This window comes from Poecilia mexicana, unplaced genomic scaffold (genome assembly GCF_051168715.1).
Source record: "Poecilia mexicana isolate PSO_F unplaced genomic scaffold, ASM5116871v1 scaffold_9, whole genome shotgun sequence".
Taxonomy (NCBI): domain Eukaryota; kingdom Metazoa; phylum Chordata; class Actinopteri; order Cyprinodontiformes; family Poeciliidae; genus Poecilia; species Poecilia mexicana.
In genome coordinates, this window is record NW_028263378.1 from 29,152,142 (window position 1) to 29,164,674 (window position 12,533).

At 41.2% G+C, this 12,533-nt stretch overlaps 1 protein-coding gene across 1 annotated transcript in view; it reads left to right on the forward strand.

Moving 5' to 3' along the window:
* The first annotated feature begins 275 nt into the window (after window positions 1-275).
* bicdl1 (BICD family like cargo adaptor 1) overlaps window positions 276-12,533 on the forward strand; it is a 29,954-nt gene continuing 17,696 nt past the window's right edge. Inside the window, exons 1-2 of the mRNA XM_088009108.1 lie at window positions 276-1,110; window positions 3,081-3,296. Of these exons, the coding sequence (XP_087865234.1) occupies window positions 715-1,110; window positions 3,081-3,296 (612 nt within the window). The 5' untranslated portion in view covers window positions 276-714. The remainder of the gene's footprint in view (window positions 1,111-3,080; window positions 3,297-12,533) is intronic.

Sequence of the window (12,533 nt, forward strand, 5' to 3'; positions counted from 1 at the left end):
TGTCCTTGCCTGGTACCGTTAATTTAGCAATAAAACACCCTCGTTTAATAAATGTTTTGATTTTCTTCCGTGGCAGGTGTGTTTTTGGTGCATCACTTGATACAGCGGACCCTCGCTCTACCTCCTCACGTGCTCGCTTATTGGATGTCATAGAGGTGTGCGAGGAGCACCAAAATATGGCGCTATCATTTCCAGCCAATAGCCGCTCAGTTTGTAACAGGTTTCTGCTTGCCGTCACGACGGCGACGGGAACGCGCGTCCGAGACGGGGAAAGGGATTTAGAGGCGTCGGGGTCGCGCTCACCGTGTTTGGCTGGCAAGTGCCTGCTTCACCAGGTTCAGCATTATGGGGGATCCTGGACCCCGAGACGAGATGGACCCTCATCGAGCGACCACAGCACAGGGACCGTGCAGGCGGTTCATACCGGGGTAGAGGAGAGCTTTCATATGTCAGTAAGTGAGCTGCAGAGGAGGAGGTGTTTTCTGGGAGTCAATCAGAGCTGGAGTCACTGCTTGGTAGGTTATTGAAGGAGAGACGGACGTGAGGAAACTGGGAAGTCGACTTAACTTCACTAAATACCGCATTGAACTGAGCGGAAACAATGAATAAATTGGTGATTACGAGCCGGTCCGGTCAGCCTGGGCGAATCGGAACAGGCTGGGCTCGTCCAGTGTGAAGTCGGCTCCCATCTGTTGACTTCTCCGCCGGGCGGCGATGTCCGCTTTCTGCCTGGATCTGCAGACGTCTGCCGTGGTTTCAGCACCACTAGAGCTGGACAGCGACTGCATGGAGCCGCCGGCCAGCCCTGGCGCTCAGGAGCCCGGCGGCTTTCAGGGCCACCCGCCGCCGCGGCGCGCCGGCTCCGGAGGCCTCGGTACGGCCTTGGAGGAGGAACTGGCCATGATCACCGGGGAGCGGGGAGTCGACGAGGAGGTGGCGGAGCTGGAGGCGCCAGCGGCGGGGCATAGCGCAGACATGCTGTTGCTCTTCAGGCAAAAAGAGAAGGACTTGGTTTTAGCAGCTAAACTGGGCAAAGCGCTGCTGGAGAGAAACCAAGACCTGACCAAGCAATACGAGAAGATCCACAAAGATCTGTGTGAGAAGTTGGAGGTAAACAAGAAACCCCGCTGTAGAAGTTGTGATAGTCTGAAATATCAACGTTTTTCTGTCAAGTTTGGTCACTTAAACCAACTTAAAGACAGCCATGTTTTGACTGGATTGGTTTTAGATGGATAAAGTTGTAATCGATGGTGACAAATGCAAACAAACTATGTACAAATGATTATCTCAGATGTAATTTTTACAGTGGGGAAAGGGATTTCGTTTATCTTGTTTTCAAAATGCTTTACATGAGCTAAGCGACAGACTGAGAAAAACACCCACAGACAGAGACTAATCCTGTATGTCCTGGGCCTGTAGTATCTGCTGGGCATCTGTTCAGCCCTTTGATCCATATTCATCCTTTTGCATGAGCTCAGAGGGGGGAAAAAAGCTGCCATAAAAGTCCCACATTGTTTGAAGCTGTTGTTTTTGATTCACCCTGATCTTTCTTTCTCACGTTGGCTTTTGTCCAAAGAAGAAAATAGTTCAGATTCCATTTAGTTTAACCTCGGACCTAAACATCACAACTCCCAATCAAGCTCTGACTATAGCGCTAACAGTGCAGTGCTTCTGTGAGTTCAAGTTACAAAAAACTGTCTGTACTGAAGTTAAGCCATTAGATTTTACTGTTCTCTGTGAAACTATTCAAACTCTTTGAACTTTTGCCACAATTCAACTTGGAACTTTTTGTTGTGACTTTATGTAATAGGATAGGTCAGCATGAAGTTACAGTAATTGTAAAGTGGAGAAAAAAAAGCCCCAATCATTTTTCAAAATTTCACGATTTCATTGTATTTATTTATTTATTTGACGAGGTGATGCCCACAAACATAGAACAGAACAAATATCAAATCTTGGTGCAAAATGCATCAATTAGAGGTCTCTAATTGATGCATTTTGCACCAAGATTCACAACTCCAATCCCTGCAAGGTTGGGATTTTCTATGCATTAAAGTACATACAACTTACACAAAGACGTACATTTTCATTCCAAAAATTCCAAAAACTATTTTGGAACGTATAAATTCATATAATAAAAACCATACATTAAAATACGTACAGTTTAAATATACTAAAGTTTTCCTCCTTGCATATAATCTTGAAACCTCCAAATTTACATCAATATCTTTGTACATTCTCAGTGCCTCCCCATTCTTGCTAACATGCTAAAATTGTAAATATAATACAAACTCACTAATACGTACACTCCCACACAGACGTTCTCATCCATTAAATCTGAGTCCTAAGGATGATCACATTTTTGGTTTTTCTTTAGCCAAGATTTCGACATGTGAATAACTTTTTTACGGTGAGATTTAGCTTTTACATGTTTTACATGTAAAACTTACTGGTTGCAGCTAAACAAAATGTGGAAAAAAAATCAAGGAGATTGAATAATTTTTTAGTAATTAAACAACTTTTAGGCTGAAAACTAGGCTTGCACCGATTAATAATCTTTTAAAAAAACCTGACCTGTCTCCCAAAATTAAGAAAAACAAGGCCGATTTATCAGCTGGTTGATTTACTGATGCTCCTCTACTGAAAACCAGAGTGTTATCTTACTGTTCGCTTCCTTGTTTCTCACAATTTTTCTTTGTCATTTTTATGTAAATTTTTTGGTACTTTGTCAGTTCTACACTAAATGTAATCTATCTTGTGGGTAAATCAACACTGAGTTTCCTAAACTTCTCTACCACTTTGTTGTAATAAAAACTCTGTCAAGGAAAGAAAACTGAATTGTTTATGAAACATAACAGTGTGAGTGAAGTTATAGTCCCATTCTGGGGTGACTGTGGGTGGAGTAGTTGTTTTGTAGTTGGAAGGTTATAGGTTCAATTCCAGCTTTGAGTGGACAAAATGACTTGAAAAGGGCTAAATAAGTTCAGTCCATTTACCATTGTTAATTACTTTAGATGTATGCTTACATGAAATACAGAACATAACATCTGTCACACTCCTGTCCCCTCCTCTACACCCAGCACCTGGAGCAGGAGAAACATGAGTTGCGGCGGCGCTTCGAAAGTCGAGAGGGTGAGTGGGAGGGCCGCGTAGCCGAGCTGGAGACAGACGTCCAGCACCTGCAGGGCGAGCTGGAGCGCCACCAGGTCCAGTTGAGGGAGGCGGACAGGGACAAGACCAAGGCCATCAGCGAACTGTCTGAACAGAACCATAGGCTGCTGGAGCAACTCAGTAGGGTGAGGAGGAGTGAGTCTGTGGTTGTGTGTGTGTGTGTGTGTGTGTGCGCGTGCATGATTGCGTGCGTGCGTGCGTGCGTGCGTGCGTGTGTGAGTGTGTGTGTGTCCATCCTCATGCTTCAGAGGTTACAGCTTTAGGCCACCTGGGCAAATCTGCAAGGAAGATTTAATTAGCTCGGGCTTTGTGTTGTGGGTCACATGGTCCTAATGCTTCCCTTATATGGCTTTCCATCCACGGCACACTTCTTAGGGAAGCACTATGGTGTGTATAGATGTTTGTATTCTGAAAACACAAGTTCTCAGAATTCTTAATGTGGCATTATGTGGACATTTTGCTGGTTCACACAGTGAACAAAGGTTAGGTTTAGGACTAAGGAGTGAATTGAGTTTAGGGTTAGGTTTATACTCATGAGGGTTAGGGTTGGGGAAAGTGTCTGCAGTTACTAAAATGATTGGATGTCAATCCAAAGTCTTAATATGGGTAGAAATACAATCACGTGTCTGCGTGTATGTGCGTGTGTGCGTGTGTGTGTGTGTGTGTGTGTGTGTGTGTGGCCTTGTATTTGATACAGTGCATGGACCATTTAAACGCTACATTGTTTCTTATGGGGCCTAATGTCAAGACCTCATAAGAAGAGGTGCTGTTTTAAGCGGTAGGGGTTAGGTTTACGATTAGTATGTACTGGTAACGGGTAGTTTTAGGGTATGGGTTAGTGTTAGGCTATAGAAATTAACAAAGTGAATCTAAAGACTTTTGAAGGCAGAAATACTTACTATGTGTGTATGTCTGTATGTGTATGTGTGTTTCCTTGGGGCCAATCTGTTGAGTTTCTGTCTGCTTGGCTGGAATAGCACAGGCTGCTCAGCCAAATGAGTTTTCATCCCCCTCTCTCCCCTAATGGTGGACCTACCCCTGTTCTGCTGATCTCTCTCACTTAATCTGAATTATGCCAGGTCCTAAATATAAAAGCGGGGCTTCCAGGACTATCTTTGAATAATTTACGGCGATTGAACTATGCGCTTATGCAATAGCCCTCTGCTCATTGACAGGTGATTTGAGTGCAGTTATTTGTGACTGGCTGAGATGGAATGAAGAGATTCGGAGACAGATGAATGGAGAAATTAATGGGAACAAAGCTTGAGCCGTTTTGGGCCAGACGTCGAAGCTTTATCGTGAAATGGTTCACAAACTGCAGGGTAAGCTGAGGCTGGCTGCGAGAGAAAGATTTATGGAACTGAGAGTGCTAACGTTTGTAGCTGCTCTTATTTAAGCCGCTTTAAGAAGCTCAGAGGAACTTCTCAATCTGCCCAGCCGACACCAAGAAATGAACACTTCCTTCTGTCAGGATGGCCACTTGCTAATATAATAGCTCCCGAAACAACATCTATGTTCTTTCATTCTACACTGGGAAGAACGCACTTCCATTCGTGTTATATGGGTTATATACATTATAAAGATTTGAAGGTTATGAAGGCTTGGTAGGGACCTCATATTTAAAGTAACATTTCAGCGCCTTTGATACATTTCAGTCAAGAAACAAAACAAAATGTAAACTTCTTCTTTTTTTCCCGCACTTCATTCAGCAGTGTTACAAGAAACTAAAAGCTTTATGACAATAATTTGATTTCATCAATCTGTTGAAGCATTACAAGTGGAGGGTGTAGATAAAGAATAAGCAGACATACAATGAGTTTATACAATAGCAAAGAAAAACAGATTAAATTATTTTGGAGCCGTGTCAACATATAGACAATCCGGTGCAGGAGATGTACTTGAATGCACCATAGAAGCATCTGTTAGTAGGGGTGCGGTAGAAGGGGGAAAGTAAGGACAATTTCCATAAAACAGTTTTTTTTTCTTCATAACCATAGGGGAAAAAACGGGGCCCTGTCAATTACAAAGTTAATTGTATCATGTTTTTTTAAATTGTTTTTCGAAGTAAAAAGTAAATGTTACCACTCCCAGACTAAAAGCACACATCCATATTTGCACTGAACCCCCCATGAATCTGCATGAAATGTTTCGTTCCTGCTTAGCGCTTGACGGTGACGGTGTTTGTCCAAGAGAGGTGGGTAGACTGTGAGAGATTATCAACCATTTAGCATAGTTAGCTTAGCTACAGAGTACTGTTTACCTCAGTTTCTCTAGCATTTAATGAACGAAAGGAAAAAAAATTACCAACATATCCATATATTTAACTTGTACTTGTACCTTTTACCACACTAAAAACAGACGAAATCCTTTTTGCAGACGCAAAAAGGATTTTGTGGATCCCATCAAGGTGTTGATGGGATCCACCAAAATGGATCCCATCAACACCTTGACGGCTCCTAGAATTTTGAGACAAAGGGCAACCTTTGGAAAGTTCAACACTCACTGGATATTACTCTTTTTGTGTTTCTCCAATCTGAACGGTTTGCAAATTCAACTTTTCCAGAAATTAGTGCTACCTTTTTTGAGGACAATTTACATTGGTCAATAGCCCCAATTTACATGATTTTGGAAATTTGGGGGGAACCAGAGCACCCAGAGAAAACCCCCACTAACACTGAGAGAACAAACAAACTCCCACAGAAAGAGGCGCTTGGTTAAGAACTAAAATCTCTTTTCTGTGAAGATGCAGTGGTTAGCACTTCCATGGCTTCGGGATCAAGGATGCTTGAATCTCTCAGCATCTTGTTTTCAAAGTCATTTAGCTCCTTGGGAGATTCATCAGGAAATTCAAGATTCTCTAATAGATGTTCCAGATCCATGGACGCAGGGTCATAAATGGTTTTTACAGGGATAGTGTAGTTTTCACCGTTTGGTTCTTGATGCCTGGCCACTTTTCTTCTTGGAGGTCCTAGTTCAACTCTGTCTTGGTGCTCCATTTTCAGTTTTTCTGCTGTGCACCCTGGAAGTGATTATAGCTCGTCTGAGAGACTCTGAATCAGAAAACTCTTCTCCTGTCAGTAGTTCTCTCTTCATCTCCTTGAGTCTTTTCTGCCCTTGTAACTCGGCTTTTGTATTCTCCAGGTCTCTTTGCACGTAGACTAGCTTTTGGTTCTCCTCAAACCATCTTGCTCTCTCCTTTTCCAAAAGAGAGCCAAGTCTCTGGATCTCTCTCTGTAACTCAACGGGAGGCGTTCTGTTCTCAGTCCAGCCTTGCAGATTCTGTCCAGCTCTCCATGCTCCATGCTGGGGTCTCATCTCACCGTTGGAGGAATGTGGCCTTTGGTTCGACATGTTGGACAAAACAATGTTTGTTAAAATCCATTTTGATCAGCAAACGATCTCAATGTTCAGCTTTGAAAGAGCTTTGCGAACGTCTGAACTCGTCAGTAGTGCAGCAAGCAATGACAAGAATGTAGAAGTTTGTTACATACATACAGAGCTGATGACATCACAAGCAGGACTCTAGTTGTGACATCACAGAGTTTCCCTTCATCTTTGGAATGATGATGTGAGTGTTTGAGAACTCTACCACACTGACCAACCAACCTCCCCATCATCATCCTCCTCACCTTCCTACCCCCCATGTTGGAATTGGGATGGGTTATATAGTGTTAGGGTGGCTCTGATTTATTCTTTCTGTAGATTTTTGTTCATGGTTATTTTTTGTTGAGGCATTGCATCTTAGGACAGTTGTCCCCAAAGGTTTTGGATGACATACAGTAGGAAGTTTTTTGCTCTTTCTCTTTTAGTTTTGGGCAGTTGGTATGATGCGTATCCATGGCAATACATTTTTAGGTTTATTTTTACGACTGGGAGACGTTAATCATTATTTCAAAAGCTCAAATAGTGAACTAACTACTGCCACCTGTACTACAACCACAAATCTCATGAGACTTGAAAAGAAGGTTTTGTTCATGCAGAGCAGAGAAAATGTCTTCCACAGTTTGTAATGGGCAAGAATCATATCCCCAAACCCAACATCTTTCTGCCCAGCTTTCAAACCAAACAGCCAGAGAGATATTTACAAGGGAGCAGCAGTAGAGGCAGATTAGATTGATTTACCACTTCATTACAACATTTTATGGTGTCATCCAAGACTTGTGATTGTGGGATATTGTGTCTGCAATCGGGATATTGAAGTGTTAGCATGTCATGACAGCAACACTGTCTTTAGAAGAATGATTGATACTGGAGATGATCCTTCCTGCCCACAGCAACAACATCCACCAACTCTTTGAAGATACTTGGTGGATATTACAACATTTAATTTCCATTTAAATGTTGAGGAGGCATATTGGATCACTAGAAATACAAATATTTTTCTAATCCTGACATGTATCAAGTAATTATCAGTAAATTCTGCTACACATTTCTGCAGTCAGAGGAATATGGGAAAAGTTTAAAAAGAGTGGCACATTGATGTCTTCAAGTAATAATTATCATGTTTGGAGCGTATTATATTACGCAGATCATATTAGCTTAGCATAAAGATCTTGAAATGTAATGTGTCATCATGATTGTCCTTGTTTGGACCTGTGATGTTTATCTGTTCATTGAACCCTGAAGAGCAAATATTCAGTATAGTGAGTCAAAGTGGGCATGTTTATAGCAACCTCGTCAGAAACTACTAGTTACTGTTGATTACACTGTCTCTGTTGGTTTATGGAGAGACATGTTTTTTAAAGGGGCCCAATTTAATTTTTTGTCATGGGGCCCAAGATTCCTGGCAGCGCCTTTGCCTGTTAGCAACAGGTGAAAGTATTAGAGGCTTGTTGCTCCAACCCCTGAATAAAGATTTTAATTTCATTCTTTATTTAATGTAAACACCGCATTTGCAAAATTGTATCTTGTAGACAAAGTTTTGCGCACATTTGTAACAGAAATGTAACTACAAACATGTAGATACGTTTACCTCTCATAATTAGGGAAACGTACCTCTCATTATTACACCACTGATAGCCTATCAGTCGCTGTCAGTGGTGTAATTAATATCACAGTGATCTGCTTGTTCCCATAGGAGCAGGAATGGTCCTCAGGTTGTCTGTGAAATTCAGACAATCTGCATAAACATTAAAAGCAGTCAATGCTCAGATTCATTTCTACCCAAACGTCTGTTTTGTAGTTTAACACTGAGAACCAGGGCGATGGAAAAAGTGCCTCCGGAGCTCAATACAGAGGTGCTTTGATAACCTTGTCAGCTGTGATTCAACTGATAAAATGTGTGTGTGCGTGTGTGTATGCGTGTGTGTGTGTGTGTGTGTGTGTGTGTGTGTTGTTCTCTTGGGAGAAGCAGTGATATGCTGCGAGGCACCTGCAGCTCCGTGTGGAACAAAGACTCCATGAGGAGGAGGTTTAACCCCTGGTCTGCGGGTGTGCAGAGGATCTTCCTGTCACATCTTAATCCGATTTATCCAGCTCCTGTCCACACAAAACCCCACTCCCAACCAGTTGCCATAACATCATCACCTCATCAGACTCTGCTCTTCCTTTTTCTTTTCAGCTGTGGATCGCTGCAAAAGCAAAAACACTTAACATAATTAAATGTTTAATCTAGCTGAAAGCCGGTTGTTGGAATGTGGAAAGATTTTCCCGGGGAGTGTTGTGATTGGTGGGGCAACGGCACATTCTGTGGTCTCTGCAAGTCCTTGAAATTGGTGCCGGCTAATTGAATGCATCGATTCGGATGGCATGATTCAGTGAGCCGGGGAGGCCAGGGGAAACCTGCAGGGTAATAGAGAAAATAAGGTCAGCACCGCTGCTCCTGCTTTCATTTTTTTGTGTGTTTTTTGTTCTCTTTTCCTTTTCTGTCCAGATTCATTACTAAGCAACGGGCCGTGACTAAGTAATAGTAACATGTTACACATGCAGGGAGTGCTAGACCAGCCTGAGGGGACCTAGGAGATGTGAAGCCACCAGAGACTTCCTGCTATTCTCATCTGCCCTTCCTCTCTCTCATGGTTGACTCTTTGATCAGAATAAGATTGTTCCACTTCAGATGATTCTGTAGGTTCTCTTGTTAACCCTGTTTGGCGTTCTTAGTAAAAATCCTAAAGAGAGCTGAGCCTGCATAGTGTCCTCAAACGGCTTCTGTTTTACATCAATGTCTTTTGCAAGAAAAACAAAAACAAAACACGTCACTGATAGAAAAACAAATCTGTTTTCAGTGGAAATAAATGGAACTAAGGATAAAATGAAATTATAAAAGGTAGAAAAAAATCTGACAAAACTTACCAAGCAGCAATTTGACACGAGCTGTACTGGCTCCTTTGTCGTTCATCCTCTGCTTTCTGTAGCTACATTTCTCTAGTTACATTGTGCTCCAAACTTTGGCAATATTCCGGCTCATGTCGAAAAAACAGTTTCGCATTTGCGGTGTTTCCATTAAAAAATAAATACACTTAAATTCACACGTAAATAAGTTTGTTTGTGTCACAAGTCGTTAAAAAACATACCATCTACCACTTCCTCTCGTCTTCTTCATCTTTTCTGCATCCGCTTGCTGATCATGTGGCACGTGAGATGCGGAATAAAGTGTTTAGATTGCTGTTTTGTAAAATACACCAATTTTGATTACGGCCGAAAAACCACCTCATCCTAACGCAAGAACTTTTTTTTATCAACAAACGTGTTGTCATGTGTAGCGCTAGTTTTATTCTACAGTGTTTTTCTTGACCAGGAGTTAAATGTTGTGAGACTATAATTGCTATTATTATTATTATTATTATTATTATTATTATTATTATTATTATTATTATTATTATTATTATTATTATTATTATTATAATCACCACAGTACCACAAAATGTTGTGAGAAAACTAAGTTTTTTGTGTCCTCTTCAAGCTAACTACTAACAGGACGTCGTATAACTTTCCTACAGCTGTGGCCTTCCTCTTGCCACTGTCTCACAACTGTCTCTTTTTGGTCCTTGATTTTCATGACAATGCTTGTTCTCTAAAAAACCCCTGAGACCTTTCTAGAACAACTATACTTATATAAATTACACCCAGAGGAACTGTTTCCTAATTGGGTGTTTCCCCAATGTGGTTGTTGGCACTGAATTTTTATTTAGAGGTATTGGAATACGGGAGCTGAATACAAATGCATATCATACTTTTCAGATTTTTCCCATAAAATCAAAAGTCTGAGATGCAGTTGAACTGTCACATAATGTGGAAACCTTCAAGCAGGAATTTGCAACACACTTTATGTTCTCAACTAAATGTCACAAGATTGGGAACCTTGAAGGGGCAGTATTATGAAAGTGACCATGTTGTAATGTTATTGTCTCATCAAAAACATACCTGGCATGTTGCCTTGATTCTTTCATGCATGTATGAGAAATCCTTTAATCTCCCATGGCAACCATCCAGGGGTGCATAAACGCCTGGGTGGACGAAGCTCCTATTCAGAGCTGCATTCTACAAAGCTTTCCAAATCAGACATTCCTGTAGGACCCCCCACTCAACTCCTTCAGACTAGCCAGCCGCAATTAGGGAACAGCTGATCAAGCTGCGCATCATCTGAACTCATTATAGGAGCTGATTCTCAGTGCAACGCTGGTAAAAACGTTAAAGAATTAGTAGAGGAACCATGTTGTGATGACTTCCTGAAGGCAGAGTTTCAGGAAGAGCAGGAGCTTCTTAAAGAGACAAAGACCCAATTTGAAGGCATTAAATTACAAAATCAATTTTCTTTTAAGTCACATTTGATGTATATAGCATTTTTATAACAACGTATAAATGATATCACAGCAGGTAAAGTGAATTGATCTAAAGAAGAAGAAGAGTATTTTTGTAAAAAGTATTGCGACTAATGAGCTCATTTATAACAGTAGCTAAGAACAAATGACAGGAAATCACTTTGGCACTTGGTGTTTGATTAAATCGATGCTTTACATTTAACACACTGAACACACCAAATGTTCCAGAGTGCGTGTGTGTGTGTGTGTGTGTGTGCGTGTGTGTGTGTGTGTGTGCTGGTCTTTGTGTCAGGACAGCCAATCTCATTGAACCTAATCAGATCAGAGTGAAGCCGCAGGAAGGGGACCTTTCTGTAATTACATCACCCCAGAGGCTCTGAGGAGGCTGGACATGCACTGACCCCAGCTTCAGCGTCCTCACGCTTTATGGCTTTACTCCGATTTACTGGACTGACTGAGTTAAGTGCTGACAGCAGCCTCCGGGGGCTCATCATTGCTTATTTGTTGCTATAGTGAAAAAGTAATTTCAATTCCTGCTTACTTAGTAGAGTTTAACACACTGCATGTGACTGAGCCCGGGAATCAGATGGATGTAAGAGCTGCTTGACATAAGCAAAACAAAAATTTTACAAAATGATTTAAAATAGAGAACAAAAAGTAAAAACTGCAAAAATAATAAAAACCTCCCACCGGTTTAGAGCTGCCTTTGATTCATATTTACAGAAACATTAATCAATATGTTTGATGTATATTTGCTTGATTTTAATTGGTTACTGTGTAATGTTTTATGGTGTGAAGCACTTTGAACTGTTGTTGTTGAAATGTACTACACAGATAAACTTGACTTAAAACTGCAGTCATTTTTATAGAATTTTTTTTTACATATTTGTTAAAACTATCATATTGTGACAGTGTGTTATGAAACAGATATGTGAAATGATCAATCTCCTCCACCTCCTGCCTGAGCTGTTATTGTCTGAAGAAACTCACTGCTCCCGACCAAAATCAACCAATAAGAGCAAGGAGGAGGGGTTTAGCGCAGTAAATCAAGCTCATGTACTCGCAGAGAGACAACTCACCGTTACAGGAAAACCATTTATCTGCCGTCATCGTTGGCCAAGCTAATTGTCCTTAGCACTCACAACATGCTCTTCTAGTTGTACAATAACAAGGATGGGCAGCACCAACACGACTGTGATGGACAGCACTGAGACCCTCCTCCTGAATTTGATCTTCTTTATACTTAGCACTAGGTCAAGGCAGAGCAGCAACATTTTTTCACAGATTATCTACCTCATAAACTGTCATGGCATAGTAACAGTTTCAATAAATAAGTAAAAATAATTTTTTATAACTGCAGCTTTAAAAGTAGAGCCATAAGGAGTGAAACAAGTAGTCATATGCAGACATATCTAGAAATGTGAGATCATCGAAATAGACAAAAAAAAAGAAAAAGAAAAGAAGGAAATTTAGTGTTGCAGTGCCTGACATCAGAGCGGTCACCTCTTGTATCGAAGCCGTTAGTCCTCATCTGGGGTTGGATTCCTTTAGACCTTTGCTCCTTGTTTTCCCCTTTTCTGTGTCTGATTAATGTGAGTAAAG